Raw genomic sequence first — 17206 nt, 5'->3', positions numbered from 1 at the left:
TACAGTTAGCAATTGTCCTGCGCCAGGCCCATTCCCACCCTACAGACTGGAGACATTGCTTAAACAAGGAGCTGCTTCTTGAGCTGCTTTTCTCTGCAGTGCAGTGCATCCCTAAAAAGTGCAAACAGCAAGTTAAACAAACTGACCTCTAAAGGCTTTCGTTTGCTCTTAAGCAGTGCTTGCTAATTATCCCAGTGCTGGGGTGACCACCCACTGCTTGGGATTGTTTCATTCCGATGCTGTAAAGGGAAGACTAAAATAAAATTAGTAAGCATAGTTGCAGTCACGTCATTTTTAGTTTAGCGACTGTCTCCCTTCATGACTGAGTTGATGGTCTCAGATGTGGTAGCTAAATGAGCAATATCTGATAACAACAAGAGCAGTAACTGATATTTATTTGCTAACTGCCCAAATGCACTTTGTGTATTTTTGCACAGGTAAAGGGAAGCTGGTGCCTACTGTTAGGACATTAGGCACATTCCTTGGTGTACAGTAGGCTCACTATACTATTTTTAAAATGTTTAGATTGTTTTTATTTAAAAAGAAGAAGCTGGCATACTGCAGCGCATAAGCTGGCAGAAACAGCATTATCCAGCACTGGCTTAGTGCCACGATAGGTTTCTTAGAAAATAAAAGGCATGGGTGACACTATCTGGATTATTTTTGTGCCTACCTGTCTTTCTGGATGGCTAGATTGATGGATGGAGAATTTTATTCAGTAAATATGGGTTTTGTGACTGGCCGCACCATCTGTTTTGTCACTAGAAAACTCTTTGACTGTCATTTTGTAATAATGCCTACAACTTGTCCTTAAAAGTTCCAGTGACACCTGTTACACTTAAGTATGAAATCAGTCAAATGTAGGCAGTTATTCTATATAGCAGGGGAGTAGGATTATGTTCATTATTTTTTTTATATTAAAATTTGACTATTAATTTGACCATTCATGATCATGAGCTTCATTTTCTCTAATTATCCAAATATTACCTTTACCTCTAGCTCTATGCTCACAGAGATAAATGTAGTAATTGCGGGTATAATGATAGTAATTCCTAGAGGAGAGGAAATGTCTGCCTGGCTTGAAAATATTTCTTATACATTTCCAGTGCAAATATTTCTTTAAAATTTGTGACATTTTGTTTTTAGGTAAGAGGCATGTGTGTGTATCCATAATAACTTATATTTATATATTCCTACTAAGAAGTTATGTTATATGAACAGTGCAAGCCTATACAGGTAGTCCTCAACTTATGACCACAATTAGGCTCAGCATTTATACTGCTAAGTGAGAAATTCATTAAGTGAATTTTGCCCCATTTTATGACTTTTCTTACCACATTTGTTAAGTGAATCACTGAAGTTCTTAAATTAGTAACACAGTTGTTAAGTGAATCTGGTTTCCCCATTGGCTTTGCTTGTCAGAAGTTCACAAAAGATGATCACAGGACTCCAGGACACTGCAACCGTCATAAAGATGAACCAGTTATCAAGCATCTGAATGTAACTCACATGACCATGGGGATGCTGCAATGTCATAAGTATGAAAAATGGTCATAAGGTACTTTTTTCAATGCCTTTGTAACTTCAAATGGTCACTAAATGATCTGTTGTAAGTCAAGGACTACCTGTATTGTATTTGGAAAAAAGAATGACCCAAAACGTCATTGGTTGTCTGGTTAGGCAATTATATGTGTGATAATTAGGAGTCTCAATTCTATGTTCTCAGTGTTTGCACAAAGATTTTAATATTTTTAAAGACTCAGTATAATTGGGACTATAGAACAATAACTTTTTAAAACATATAACAGGATTACATTCAGATAACGAAATACTTAAGACAACTCTTGAGCGGCACAAAGCGCTTTCAGTAGAAAAGGATCGTGAATTAATACGTAAATTACAAGCTTCCAAAGAAGAAGGCTTCCAAAAAATTGCAGCATTACAGGAGGAGAAGTATGTACATTTTTGTTTGTTTTCCCCAGCATTTTTAAAAATAAAAACTGCAATGTCTGCCTTTGATTCTCTTTGATTATAATTCATTGTGCTTCCTGTCCTGGCTATAAAATTTATATTATTTCAATTGCTGTTGACATTTCTATTTATACTGTTTTAGATTACAATATCTCATTTCTTGCTTCCATGTCCTTTCCATTGCCCCCCAAAATGTGTTGCCTTACATCAACATCATCCATGAGGAAATACAGTATATACAGTTTTTGCTTTACTCCTGGGGCTTTGTCAATAAAAGTAAGTTGTATGTATGTAATGATACCAACATTTCTTATGGCCTGGGTATCTGATACCTGGTCTGGCTATGAAAGTCAGGTTAGTATAGTGGTGAAGACATCAGACTAGTCGCTTGGAGACCGATAGTTCTAATCCCATTTATGGCAAAGCCAGGTGGGTGACCTTGGGCCAGTCCCTCTCTCAGCTCTAAGAAGGAAGCAGTGTCAAACTACTTCCGAAAAAAATTGCCAAGAAAATTGCTGGGACTCTTTCAAGCAGTTGCCAAGAATCCTTGCTGACTTGAAGACACCCCCTCCCCCACAAAATCTGACCTATGAAACATAATCCTATAATTTAAACAACTGCTTTTTACAGCTATTCGCTATATTTCAGGTTAGAACTTGAAACTAAACTAACTGAACTAGAGAAAACCAGAATGGAGCAAGACGCTCAGAGGCAATCAGAGAAAGATCAGTATGAAGAAAAGATATCTGCTATGCGCTTGGAAGAAGAGTCCACCAAAAGGGAAATCCAAAATCTTCGGTAAGGTACTAACTGTATAAGGATTTAATGTATTTAAAAAGTTAGAATGTAACAATTTAGTTACACAAGAGGAATATTAAAGCAAGCACTTAGTTTCCAATAAAGATAAAGCAGAACTATTACTATTTTTTATAAAGCAAATTAATTACATTAATTTGATAAGAATGTTTGTTTGTAGCAATTTCTTATACAGATTTTGCTATCCATGTCTAATTATTGAACATTTTTATTCCTTCAGCCTTATTATTTTAGTTTAAACAAAATTTATTAAACTGCATCTTAGGGTTGAAAACTTCATTGAAAAATCAATTTTCAGTTAGGAAGAATGAACACAAGAATAATAATAAAGATGGGATAAAAGCGAGGGAAAAACAAAATGTTTTTGTTTTGCTGTTTTATAAACTCAGAAAATGGTTAAAGTTCTTTATATCTCCCTTATATCTTTGTCACTTCTTCCTTGACTACCAGATTATTAGCATTTATAACATCCAAGGATAAATTTATAATTTGGCCTTACTTTATTACTTATGCAATAATAATGCTTTCCTGAGTATAAAGCCTTGGCTGCTTCTTTATTTAATAGCCCTAATATCCTTGTTCCAAAATTTTTCTGTATCCCAAACAGTGTGGCATTTTATGCTCAATTAAGAAAGGAGAATTTAAGTTATTCAGAATATTTAAATACTTCAATTCTGTTATTTAATGACTGTTTGAAGTTACACTGGCACTGGACATGTAATACTTACAACCAGTCCCTGAAGTTACGCAGATGCAACTCCCTGTGGTCATGTGATCAAAATTTGGGTGCTTGGCAATCTACCCACATTTATAATGTTTCAGCTCTTGGCACCCACTGATCTTTCCCCCATATCTCTGCCATTTTGACCACTCTGCACAGCAGTCCTGCACAGCAGGACTCCTTAGTGGCATGATTGGGGCGCCTCGTTTTTGCCCTCCATGGCCTCCTGCAGCACTCTGCCAGCCAAAAACAGGCCACGTGGCCCGTATTTGGGCTGTTTTTTGGGCCCGGTTTTCAGCCTGGGTTTCGCCCCTGGTTTCAGTTGGCAGAATGCTGCAGGAAGCCATGGAGGGTGAAAATGAGGCAGGCCCCCCCGCACATGGCCCATTTTAGCTGCCAGAGGCACCGCGGGCCAGTCCCTTGATATTTCCAGGCCAGCCCTGCGGGCCAGAATTAGGCATCCCATAGGCCACATCTGGCCCATAGGCCTTGACTTTGACACCCCTGCTCTAAATAGTGCATCATGAGAATGGAGCAAGCTATTTGCAGATAGTTCAGGATAAGGTGATGGTTTGGAAAGCCTTTGAAAAGCTTCTGAGATCTTCTGAACCATTGAGAATGACACACTTGCTGTTCTCCAAATAGCACAACCTGTTCTTGCAGTGCTCTAGAAGGCCTCAGAAGCTTTCCAAAGCACTGGTAGGACAGGGCATAGCATTTGAAGATAAGCGGGTGGGACAGATTCAATAGGAAGCAGTTTCTTACCTTGTCAAAGCTCAGGAACAGGAATGGTTTGGATCAGAGTGGGTCCTTGCCTAACAACTGGTGGGATTTGGCTAACAGCAGCAACAGGGAGTGCTAGGTTTTCTGTCACTGAGCAATAAGGTCATATGATATTTCCCCTAGCAACTAATTAATGATTGTAACCCACTCAGAATCGCTTCTTGGTGAGTTGGATGGCATATAAGTTGTATGAATGAATGAAAAATAGCATTGCTTAGCCATTGAAATTTTTGATCCAATTATCATTTAACTCAAGGACTTCCTGTATAGACATGTTTTTAAGGAAATATTTTACAGCTCTGCTTCGTATTGACTTGTAGAGTAAAGATTCAAGAACAAGTTACTGCTTCTGAGGACCTAGAAAAAGAGAAAAGTGAAAATGCAAATCTAAAGCAGGTACGAAGTTGGCTTATATTCTTTCATCTATTTTAATTTGTAGCAGTTCACGTGATGGTTTTATTTTATTTCATATTTGGGGGTTTTTCTGTTTTGATTGCCCTCTTCAATTTCAAAAATAGAAAAAGAGGCTTCCGTGGATACAAAAGTCCAGAAGTCATCAGCATCACATACAAGAAAGAATATGTAATTTTTTTGGTGGTAGTATTTGATGTTAGGAAGAATGATACAATTTTAAACTTTCGTTTTGTTTTTTTTACATGTCAACCTGTTGTTCCCATGAAGTTGTAGTCAAAAATGATTATGCCATCGATTCTTTCCACTCTACCAGGTTTCCATTCTCATCTCTAACTCTGTAGCTTGGCTTGGAGGTATCTAGTGTTGGAATGAGCCCTTTTCACAACCTTTTTAAACATAATTATCATGTATATCCATTAACCCGCTTCCAATATTGGCCTTTTTTTCTTGTATCCGTTATTTCATTGCACTTTGCATATTTTATTTTTACTTTTTTATTATTTCTTTGACTGCTAAGAGTCGGGCAGCATACAAGTTTAAAAGACGGTGATGTTGATTTTCTGAAATGTCTGCATCTTTTTGAACTGGTTGGTGCCATCATTTGCCAACTTTCTCTCAGAGACTAGTTTAAAAGTTGCTTTTTGATGTCACCACTAGAGCTTTAAAGATAACAAGCAGCACATTAAGTTGCACCTGAAATATACTGGAAGCCAATGTTTCTCATACAGCTATGGTGTTGCACAGATGAACTTTGGAGTACCAGAAAGTGTGTTCATTGCCTCATTTTGAACTAGCTTAAACTTCCTAATATTCTTCAAGGAAAGGCTCATCTAGAGCATGTCTGAAGACCATTTTCTGGGAAACTGCTAGGTTTTCTTATTCAATTTCTTGTCCGTTGTAAAAACAGACTGCTGGATCAGATGGGCTGGGATTTTACAGCAAAACAACTGACACACAACATAAATCTGTACAAAGCCCTCTCTGGCTACAATTCACCTGTTTTTTTTAGCAGAAGCCATGAATCTATGAGGGCTCCTAGATTATACAACTATGTATAGGGAATGCTCCATATTGTCTTTCTTTTTGATGTTGGTTTCTGGAGATAGGAAGTCAGGATACTCCTACCATCTTCTCTACTGAATTCCCCATTTTGCTTCCCCCATCATTAATTCTCCTGTTCCTTTTTTCTCTCTCGTTCTCTTGCTCTGGTTACAAGCTTTCAACTGACTTCACATAATTAGAAACGTGTAAGATGAAGGATATCTAAATAGGGTCATCTATTATAATCTCATTTTTAAATGAGCCATATTTTACGGTGATGAATTGTGGTAAGTGGTTTCTGATTTTGATGAAGTGTTTCTCCTTTAGTGCCAATCAATTCTTTTAGCTATTTCTGACTTACAAAGTTGTGCGAAGGGTAGCATCTTCATGATGATTTTTTAATATCTAACTGATTATAGAGCAGTGTAAACTTCTAACACTGAAATATTCAGTGTTAATTGTTCAGAATTCCTATTCATACAGAGATCTCTTTCATATCATACTGCATGTTCAGTTGAATCCCCCAAAACATCTTTGTTGAAATAAAGTACATATTTCAAAATAGCAGATTTGTGTGTTGGTGGCTACACTAGAGTTCATAGAAACTCTATCCTTACAATAGAACAGGGAAGCCCAACCCCCGGGTTGCGACCCACTATTAGGGCTGTGGCCTATTTGAAACTGGATTGCACAAGTGGCAGGCAAGTGGGTGTGTAGCTCCATTTGCATGAGCAGCAGGTGCTTGTGTGCAAAAACTCCATTTGTGTGAGCAACTGGCTTATGCAAATGGACTTATACGCATTCAGATACAGGCACGCTACTCGCATGGAAACACACACAGCCTCGGGCAGGTCTCTCAAGCTGGAAAGTTTGGGGACTGTTGCTCTAGAATTTGATAAATTGATTATTTCATTCCATTGCAGCAACTGCATGATCTGCAACTTCGAGTGGCTTCCCTTTCACAGTCAGAGAATGATTTATTGGATTCCAATCAGAAACTCAAGGAAATGCTGGAGATGTTAAAACATGAATGTCGTATTGCACGAAGTCAAGCAGAAAGAGCTCAAGCAGATTCAGAGAAGTATGATTTCATTGTTAATGCAATAGTACTGTTGCATTTGGATGACATGAAGAGCAACTTGCCCTAGACAAGTATAGGTTAATTTGTCTGTAACAGAATTTTCTCTTGAAGAGATTCAGAATATGGATTTATCAATAATTTTTCCAGTCTTTTAAGGATCGACCAAATCTGTATCTTTGTTTCAGCCCTCCTGTGTCGCCAGCCCCCTCTTACTGCAACAGCACCATCAACTCGTCCTGGCTGGCGAGGGATGTGCTGCTTTTTGCAGGTTTGCACTTGGCCGAAGGGTGGGGGCCATGAGGGCAGCACAGCCTTGTGTTCCCCTGCAGCCTGGATTAATTGCTTTGAGGGGTGCTTTGAGGGGACATTTCTCTGTGGCCCACCAAAATTTTCTCATGGACCACTAGTGGGCCGCGGCCCCCCAGTTGGTGACCACTGTCCTATAGTACCTATGACAGTGGCAACAGTGTATGGTGGCTCAGTGAAGAGTTTGCTTCTGAAGGAGGGAATTTGAGAACCCAATATCTTAAAATCTGTCTTACCACCAAGATGTGTCTTATAACAATATTTATATTCTGTGTCAAAATGTTATGACAGTATTTTACATACTGTTCTTAATGTAGGTGACCCATTATTTCCAGAATTTTTCAGTAATTTAGTAGCACAGTCCGTGCTTAATTCCCAATTAATAATGTTCTTGAAAAGACATTCAAAACAACTTATGAAGCAGCTGCCTATGCCTGAAAAAAGACTAAAAATGCAATAATATATGCTCTCATATATTATAGAATACTATATATTTTTCAAAAGATTTACACAATCAATAAAAATAGGTAGCAGGGTAATAGCAAAGATTTGCAGGAATATTTCTGTATTTATTTAAAAGATTTATGTACCTTCCCCCAATCTTTTGTACCATGTATCCTGTATTATGCTGGCTTAGTAATAAAATAGCCCAAACAAAACAAAAACCAAGAATTTCCTGCTCTCCCAAATACATAATACTCCCATATACCAACATTCACCTTTGTTTAATTCCTATCTCCTTGTACCCTAATATTTGTAGGAAAAGCCAGCAATTCAAGGCATTCCGGAAACCTAGGCGTAGGGGCTTGCTGGATTTCAGGGAGAAGGGGTGTTTTCAAAAGGACAGTGATTCCTCTCAAGAAGAGAGACTAATAGAAGATAGACTAATAAGAAGCATGCTTTTTAGGATTGTTGGGAATTCATCTGGGTATATCAAGTATTCTTTATGTTTTCAGATAGCAAACAAGGATGTGACTCATATCTGTGGATTTATAGTGTTCATTTCTGTGAAGAAGTAGAATTGATTTGTAAAATAACCACTGTTTGTTTTTTAGGTATTTGGAAGATAAACAGGTGAAGTGGCTAGAAGACAAACTTAAACTTACTCAGCACATCACAGAGATAGAAGACAAGTATAAAGTAACAAAAGAGAAATTGTATCGAGCATCGGTTGCTCAGAAAAAGGTATGTCTCATATGCATAATTTTGAAAGAAGCTTGTGCCATAATATAGCTAAAAGAAGATCCTAATCTGTAAAAAACATAACATAATTATTACCAAAGTTTCTTTTAAGTTTGTAAGGCTGAGAAGCCATGATATATGAACTTAATATAAGAAACGTGATGCTGATTTTAATTGTGCTAAATGTAGCCTTTTTCATATTTTCAAGTTACTTTCAAAAGAACAAGAGTTGATTCACTCATTACTATTTCTCCTGATGAATGTTTGTGATAGGGAAAGTTTTGGGCCAAGCTGCAAATAAGCAACTACATATTTAAACGTGGGAGTCAACCTTAAAAAGATAAATTTGTATATTGTATTCAATATGTAGAGAAAGACACTTAATGACAACAAGCAAAAGAAATTACTGAACAAGATAGAGCTCTTAGAAGCCAAGAGAGAAGAACTAGAAACAGAAAACCAAGTGTTAAACAGGTATAATTTTATGTTGTTTGATTCTGAATTGCATAGTGTTTTATACTGTTGCTGTTAAAATGTTTTAGGTACAGTCTTTGCTGTCTTACTTAATGAGAAAACATTCTATTTTAAAAGGAACTTACAGCTGGCTATATATTAGCTCAACTTGGTCAAGACCCACAGACTCATTAAATTCATTTACAAATTTCTGGAAAAAAACCCAGAAAGCTCTATGTACTGAATATAGACATGTTTTCTTAGCACTAGTGTTACCTTGAAACTATGATACCATATATCATAAACTCTTTTATAAATAGAAAAAAATGCTTCTAACTAAAAGAACCCTTTTTCAATTGGGTGCCTCTACCAGCAAAGACAGAGCTCGGGAGGTCTGCGGGTGACCCTCCTGAGCTCCATTTTTGCTGGCAGAGAGTTTCAGGAGGCTGTCAAAACCAAAAACAGAATTCAGGAGTCCATTTTCACTGGCAGAGCGCTTGGACCACCACAAGCGCCCCCAACACAAGTGCCCACCTTGCCCATGCCCACCTCACCCTCCTGAGGTCAAACGCAATCCTGATATGAACCCTTAATGAAATTGAGCTTGATACCTCTGGGTTAGGACATCAGGCCAGAAACCAGGAGGCTGTGTGTTCTAGTCCTGCCTTAGGCATGAAAACTGGCTGGGTGACTTCCGGCTGATGTTGCAGCGAGATTGAACGTGAGATCTCCACATTGGAGGGCTCCAAAGGGAGCTAAAGCCACCCGGTAGTGGTGCTGAAAAAAGGAGGGGTGCCCCGCAGGTCGCAGAGAGACGCAATACTTCCACTCGACCCAGGGCTTCATCCCTCTCATCCATGACAAGGAGAAGAGGCAGTCATTATGGCTCCTGTGAAGCTGGGACAGCCGAGCCAACTAAGAAAGTGCAGGAGTGGTATAGATGAACAGTGATTGGAACTGGGTGAGATGATTCCTTTACCTAGAACCTAACCCTAAAAGGAAAAAAAAAGGAAATCCAGGAAAAGAGATTCTTAGAACTACTTAGAACAGTGGCGCAGTGGTTAGAGTGTAATGCTGCAAGTTTCTTCTGCAGCCAGCTACCTACAGTTTGGCAGTTCAAATCCCACCAGGCTCAAGGTTCAAATCCCACTCAAATTCAGCATTCCATCCTTCCGAGGTCAGTAAAATGAGGACCCAAATTGTTGGGGGAAATATGCTGACTCTGTAAAACCACTTAGATAGGGCTGTAAAGCACTATAAAGCAGTATATAAGTCTAAGTGCTATTGCTATTTGTTAAAGCAGCGAACAATTGCATAGAGAAAAAAATCCAGTTCCAAAGAAAGGAACTAAGGGAAGAAAAGTAAAAAACATTTTGAAACATAGAAAATTGGACTTTTAAACAGGGTAGGCATTGTTTTGGAAAGGCATTTTAAAATGGTGGAAATATCTACTTGAATAACTGACTTTGCTTCCATAAATCGAATTAAAATTGGATTAAATACTTGTTAGATTTGAAACAATGCTGAAATCTAAGCTGAGGGCACCATCAACTGATGAATGGAAAAAACCATACCCCTACAAGTTTGGGAATATTCCTGATAAGAGAAATAAACAATATTTATTTGGAGGACTGTGGTGATACCTACTATTCTATAATTATCTACTTTATGATTGCTGGAGACTCAACTGTGGGAATAAGGAAGATACCTAAGTAACACAACTTTTTTTAAAAAAAAATTATTTGGGTTTTCACAAAATAAACCATAATGCAAATAAAACACCTTTTTTTGAAAATAGCATGGTCCCAGGTTATCACTTCTTCATACAGACACAAACTCAATTTCATGCTCATTTTTGTGTTCTATTCCATATCTTATTAGTGTTTTACATTTTCTACATAGTTTTTCCCCTCTTTTAATTCTCAACTTTATTTTGATTATCTCAATTCAAATCATTATATTTATACTTTTGTCTGTCCTGTTTCAATTTCATATTATCTTTTCTCATTAAACAAATTTTCCCCTGTAGTTACTAATTGGTGTATGACACCTTTATATCTTTTAATTTTATCCGTCCAACTCTTATTTAAGCTTCAATGTATACCTTTAAAATTTTAACATTCAATATAATACATAACTTCCAATCCAATTTTGCTTGGTACATTCTTAAAATACACACTATATTCTTAAAAAAAGACTATATATATATATGTAAATAAAGCACTCATTCCATTCCAATTCAATTCTATCATTAATATTCATTAAAATCTTAACATCTTTAACATTTCTTTTCAATTAAATATCATAGTTCCTTGGGAACACTTATAAACTTTTCATAATTAATTACCTTTTCCCTGTTTCTCTAAATCTTGTTTCTGTCCTTTATAACTTCTTTTCCTTTCCTTCTTCCCTCTCTTCTTCTCCCTTCCCTTTTTACCCCCTTGTCTCTCTACTTCTAATTCTCTCTTCTGTAATCCCCTCTTCTGTTGCTTTCTAATATTATACTTATTTTTCAAACTATTCTTCTTTTTTGGGGTTGTTTTTTCAAATCTTAAACTTTTCATTCTCTTTTCCCCCCTTTCCTTCCCCCCCCCACATAAAATTACTTGATCATTAAAAATGGCTCCTTCTTTGTCCCAATCTTCTTGTTCTGCAAGCGTTTCTTGTTGTTTCTCATAGTTCCAGATCTCCATTTCTAAAAATTGAAATACGGAGCCAAAAGAACCTCTCCCTTTTTGTGCATCTTTGTTTGTACTTTTTAAGTTCCATTTTCAGTTCTTCTAAAAGTGGTGCCATTTTAAACACTTAAACAACCACCCGATTGATTTTAGTCATTTAAATGCAATAACCAAAAATCCAAAGATCACCAAGTAATCCAAATAATGCAAAGCTGTTTCTTCTTGCTTCTTTTTTCCACTTTCTCTTCCTGGGGTTCTATTATTTTGTTGCCAAGTTTCAGTTAAAATGTATCTTTTAGGAATCTTGTTGCGGTTTCACTGTAAATTCCTTTTAGTTCCAGGCAGTCTCCTCCATTTTTCCAGATCCTGCCCTTTTATTCTTTTTCTCTCTTTTCCTGCTTTTAAAAGCTTTTAAGTATCCAGAAATCTTTATTATCCCTTTGACATTTTATTTTCAGCTTAAATGCCTATTGATGTCAGGGTAGTTTTTTTTTTCAATTTCTTGCTAAGTCTCTTAGCTGTCAGTATAGGGAAGGGAAGGAAAAAAAAAAACCCAAATCTTTTCCCTTCCCTCTCTCCTTTGCTGCTTCAAAATCTTCTTTGGGAACAATGTTTTTTTTTTATAGTTTAAATTCCAGGGTAGCTTACGTTGTTGCTTTTGCAGTTTAACCCAGTCATCCAAAACTTCTCTTCTTATCTGCCTCCTGCACATTCTTTTCCGGTCGAGCTCTTTGAGGTGGCCATTTCTGACCACCGCTGCAACTGCCTTTGGGAAAGGGAGTAATGGCCAGCTGAGGAGGAGAGATGTGGCTTTCCTCAACCCCGCTGGCAGTCTCTCCCCTCTTCACCACCTCTATGGGGTGGCTTAGCCCTGAAACCAGCCGGCTCGGGACGCTCCGGCGGCAAGCACGGATCGAAACCATGCACAATCGTGGTTTTGGTCTGTCGGCGAAGGAACTCAAACTGGAAGTCCAAGTAAGTAACGCAACTTTTGAATGTGAAGATATATGTTTGAACTTACAGAGTGGACTGAAGGAGATATTTGGAAAACTTCTTGGACTATTTAATTGGAATTGATTAAACAATCTTGGGATATAAAGAACTATGGTTATTTTACTTTCTGAGGAGCAACATTAGGCTTGAATATATTGTTTTTGGACTATTGTGCAAGAGTGGGACTTACTAAAATAAGACAAGATACTCCATCGGGGAAATGAGTGAAATTTTAAAAGAAATGGTGTTGATGTTCCAAAGCATTAATGATACTATGACAAAGAATCACAGGGAGATATAGAACGTATTGCATGGCATAAATGGGAAAACAGAAAATACTCTACAAGTGATAATAAATGAAGATCAAAAACCCCAGGAAAGAGAGGAAACAAGAAACAACAGAAAGAATGGAGGAAAAGATAGAACAGACAAATCAGCAAATAAAGCAAGAAGATGAAAAGGAGAAGAGAATAAAAATAATGACTGATGAAATAAATCAAGGGAAAAGTACTTTAAGAGATATAAAAACGGAATTAGATAAGCAGGAAGATACTTTTGAAAGGGAGATAAGGGCTTGGGCAGACACTCTGGAGGTGTGGAAGCATAGAAGGATAGAGAGGGGAGAAATATTTAGACTGAATAGTAAAGATATAAATGTAGATAGAGATAAAGATCCAAGAGAAGAGTATGAGAGGGAAGCTAAAAAAACGAATAAGAATTAAAGTATTAAAACTGACAAGATGATGGATAGAAAGTAAAAATATTTTAACATAATGTTGGCCTGATTAAAAACTAGAATAAAGGTAGAAATAAGAATACACACTTTTATATAAAGCAATAGCTAGATGGAAAGATTTGAGGTTGAAAGATGGTATTATTATGTATGTTTAAATAATATGGTAATTGGCACTAGAATGGTGCATTGAAACATTGAATAACTAAATAAGTATTATGTCTCACTAAAAATATGTATTAACACTAGCATTAGTAATAGTAGCCTGATTAGAAGCTAGAATAGAGGTAGAAATAATGGAATATTAACATAAAAGAAATAATTATATGAAGAGATTAGAGGTTGAAAGAAGGCATTACTATGCATGCTCAAATAATATTGTGATTAACATTAGAATGGCACATTGAAACACTGAATAATTAGTTTAAAACAAACGTGTGTATTAATACTAGGATTACATAAGTTTGACTAATGTAATAAATATTATTAACATTATTACTGCAATTTATATCAAAATGAATGATACCCAGATACCACACTGTTCATATATTGATGTTGATGTACATTTAAAAATAAAAAATATATACAAAAAAAGAAAACAAAAGAAAACTGGCTGGGTGACTTTGGGCCACAGTGTCAGATATGTATGGGTGACAAGTTATCAATTCCTACCACAATCAATGGGTCAGCTCTGCGCTTCAAGGAAAATATTAGTAGGAAAATAATTTTTATTTAGTTATATATATTTGTTATAGGCAAAATATTCCTTTTGAAGAACAGCTCCGTCTTCAGAAAAGATTAAAAGATCTGCAACGGAGACATAATGAGTTCCGCAGACTGATCCTTTTTCCCAACATCCCAATACTGAATCCAGCTAATTTATTATCTTCATCTTTGATTCCTGGGCCAGAATTACCCTTCCCTCTCCTTCAGGTATGTAATATTCCCATATGACAGAGTAGGTAATAGTGTTTCAAAAAGCATACAAAATAAAGTTTCTATTTTTCAGTAATAAAATTTAACGAAACAATATCCTAGTATTGAAAGAGAACTGAGAATTTTATTTGTGACTGCCATTTTGCAGCTAAGATGCTGCCATTTTTGCAGCTAAGATGTTGCCATTTTGAACATTACCATGTTGAACCAAAAGTTATATGATACACAAATCCTAACCTTAATTATGCAGAAAAGTAGTAATGCCATTTCTTTAATTCTATTGATTTTGGTTAAAATCTTACAATTTCTGTATGATTTTTACAGTGACGGTTATCTAAACTTTTAGATAAGCTATGTAATATTCTCTTAATTCCTCTAGTTACAAGCAAGTTCCTATAAATCAATATAGGCATCTTTATTGTCTCCATGGTATTAAAGTACTGTTTTTGGTTACAATCAGAACATATTATTAAAAGCCAGAACCAGTAGCCTGAATCTTCTATGGTTCTACAATATCTTTAAAAATGAAAGTGTTAAATAATGTACTACATTCCCTCTACCCATCTCCTTTATCTCTTATGAAGGAGGAGCAACATCAAAGAGAACTTTCACTGCTTCGTAAACGTTTGGAAGAACTAGAGACCACACAGAGAAAGCAACTGCGAGAACTTGGTGCTTCTACTGAACGACCTCAGTCGGAAATAAGTACTGAATCAGACAGAAATAAGTTTGTGGAACAATATGATCTGTCATCTGGAGATGCCAAATAAACCATTAAACATTTTTCATCTTTTGCCAAAAATTCATCTACAAGTGCCGTGAAATAGGTAAAAGCTCTGTTTTACATCATTTGTATTATTTTTAATACTTTTTAAAAAAAATTATAATTGAAATATTTGGAAAATAATTTTCTGATTTTACACTCTAAGAATCATGTTGCACTGTAATGTTTTGCTAACAGTACTTTTCTCAAATTTTATAAAAAATTTCCATTTTTTGTTATTCACCAAGCTGAATAACAGCTAATAATAAAATACTGAGAAAATGGAAAACAACATTGTTTGAGGTCTGTTATCATATGAATTTTGTCCACAATTTTACCTTTGAAAAATATTTTGCTATCTGCACTTTAATATATTATGAAATATCAAGAAAAATAATCACATTTTAAGTGAATATGAATGTTGTTTACCTACATGCAAAAATGTGTGTGTTTCAGATCAAAGTTTTGTTAACTAATCAAATCTATAATATATTTTTGTAAAATTATCTTCTCTGTGTTTATTTAATTATTTAACAGCCATAAAAACATAATTTTGAAATTAGTGGATTGTTTTTATTCTACAGTTTCTTAACTTTTAATAAGGTAAGCTACAAAACAATTTCTAAAGCATTTTATTAATTTGTTTTGAGCAGTTTCCGGTAAGTCAGTAAACAAGCCTAAAAATGGACAAATCATCTCAACAACAACAATAACAATAATAAAAAAACTTCTGCAGCTCAGATTCTGCCATTTCTTCAGGGATTTGATGACAGAATAGAAGTATTCCACTGTCCAACAAATTTAAGTGATTCTGCTACTTTTACTTTTTTTAGGATTGATATATAGGTGAAGACTATTTTTATTGCCAGTTCATAAGTGTTAAGTTAGTTGGTAGTGAAACATCTGCTAACTAGCATTTAATTCTGAATGGCTGTTGAGCTGACATATCACTGAAACTTGAAGAGTTAGGACTCATATCTCCAGTAGGCTAATCAGCAAATTTGATAAGAAAACAGTGTATGGGGACAGTTCATGTGCTTCCACCACTGACTTTTCTTGAGCTAGCTGTAATGGCCTTAGATATATTTATTTATTACATTCATTTATAACATGTACAGTTGTGCTCATAAGTTAACATACTCTGGCAGAATTTATGATTTCTTTGCCATTTTTCAGAGAAAATGAATGATAACACAAAAATGTTTCTTTCACTCATGGTTAGTGTTTGGTTGAAGCCATTTATTATCGATCAACTGTGTTTACTCTTTTTAAATCATAATGACAACAGAAACTACCCAAACTACCCTGATCAAAAGTTTACATACCCCAGTTCTTAATACAGTGCATTGCCCCCTTTAACATCAATGACAGCTTGAAGTCTTTTGTGGTATGTGTGGATGAGGCTCTTTATCTTCTCAGATGGTAAAACTGCCCATTCTTTCTGGCAGAAAGCCTCCAGTTCCTGTAAATTCTTGGGTTGTTTTTCATGAAATGCACATTTGAGATCTCCTCAGAGTGGCTCAATGATATTGAGGTCAGGAGACTGACATGGCCACTCCAGAACCTTCAATTTATTCTACTATAGCCAATGACAGGTCGACTTGGCCTTGTGTTTTGGATCATTGTCATGTTGGAATGTACAAGTATGTCCCATGTGCAGCTTCCGGGCTGATGAATGCAAATTTTTCTCCAGTATCTTTTGATAACATACTGCATTCATCTTGCCATCAATTCTGACCAACTTTCCTGTGGAACTATGGAAGGCTGAGTCAACCTTGAGCCTGGTGGGATTCGATCTGCCAAATTGCAGTAGGAGTAGCTTGCAGTACTGCACTCTAACCACTGTGCCACCAAGGCTCCTCTATGCTATCTATATACTAAATAAATAAACATGTAATCAGTTTAATGATGGACATTAAGCTGAACATATATATTCAGTCATGATTCATGCTACTGAAAATATAAAACCAGATTCAGTATTTGTATAGGTTTACAATCTCCCCCAAAAGGTGGTTTGGATATTACTAGATTCCTAAGTGAGGGCTGAATTTGCCCAATTATACTGTGATGCTTATGTCCATTCATGAGCTATCCACCTTTGGTCAGCACCTTGATCCCAACATTATAGGATTTTCCTTGAAAAGGTGCATAGATGAAGCAATTGCACAATTTGGCACATAGATAATTCAAGATACAGGAACCAAAAAAATTTAAGGTACAGGCAGAATTGATAGTAGTATTATTGTTTATGTTCTAAATAGCTTAGGGTCTGAGCTTCTGATGGATCACCTTCCTTACAAACTTTGCCGGGTGCTAAATTGCTGGAAAGACCTTT

At 36.2% G+C, this 17206-nt stretch overlaps 1 protein-coding gene across 2 annotated transcripts in view; it reads left to right on the top strand.

The window, feature by feature from the left end:
* The window catches only part of CEP83 (centrosomal protein 83), a 33124-nt gene extending 17750 nt beyond the window's left edge, over window positions 1-15374 (top strand). For both annotated transcript variants that reach the window (XM_026698640.2, XM_087934599.1), the window contains exons 9-16: window positions 1809-1953; window positions 2620-2769; window positions 4612-4687; window positions 6670-6827; window positions 8189-8318; window positions 8686-8789; window positions 13928-14105; window positions 14693-15374. In XM_026698640.2, coding sequence (XP_026554425.1) covers window positions 1809-1953; window positions 2620-2769; window positions 4612-4687; window positions 6670-6827; window positions 8189-8318; window positions 8686-8789; window positions 13928-14105; window positions 14693-14878 — 1127 coding nt within the window. In that variant the 3' untranslated portion in view covers window positions 14879-15374. The remainder of the gene's footprint in view (window positions 1-1808; window positions 1954-2619; window positions 2770-4611; window positions 4688-6669; window positions 6828-8188; window positions 8319-8685; window positions 8790-13927; window positions 14106-14692) is intronic.
* Window positions 15375-17206: the final 1832 nt, after the last annotated feature.

This window comes from Pseudonaja textilis, chromosome 5, assembly GCF_049901715.1.
Source record: "Pseudonaja textilis isolate UNSWEBS1 chromosome 5, rPseTex1.2, whole genome shotgun sequence".
Taxonomy (NCBI): Eukaryota; Metazoa; Chordata; class Lepidosauria; order Squamata; family Elapidae; genus Pseudonaja; species Pseudonaja textilis.
Note: the sequence above shows the minus strand (reverse complement) of the source record. Positions and strands in the feature narration are given on the sequence as shown.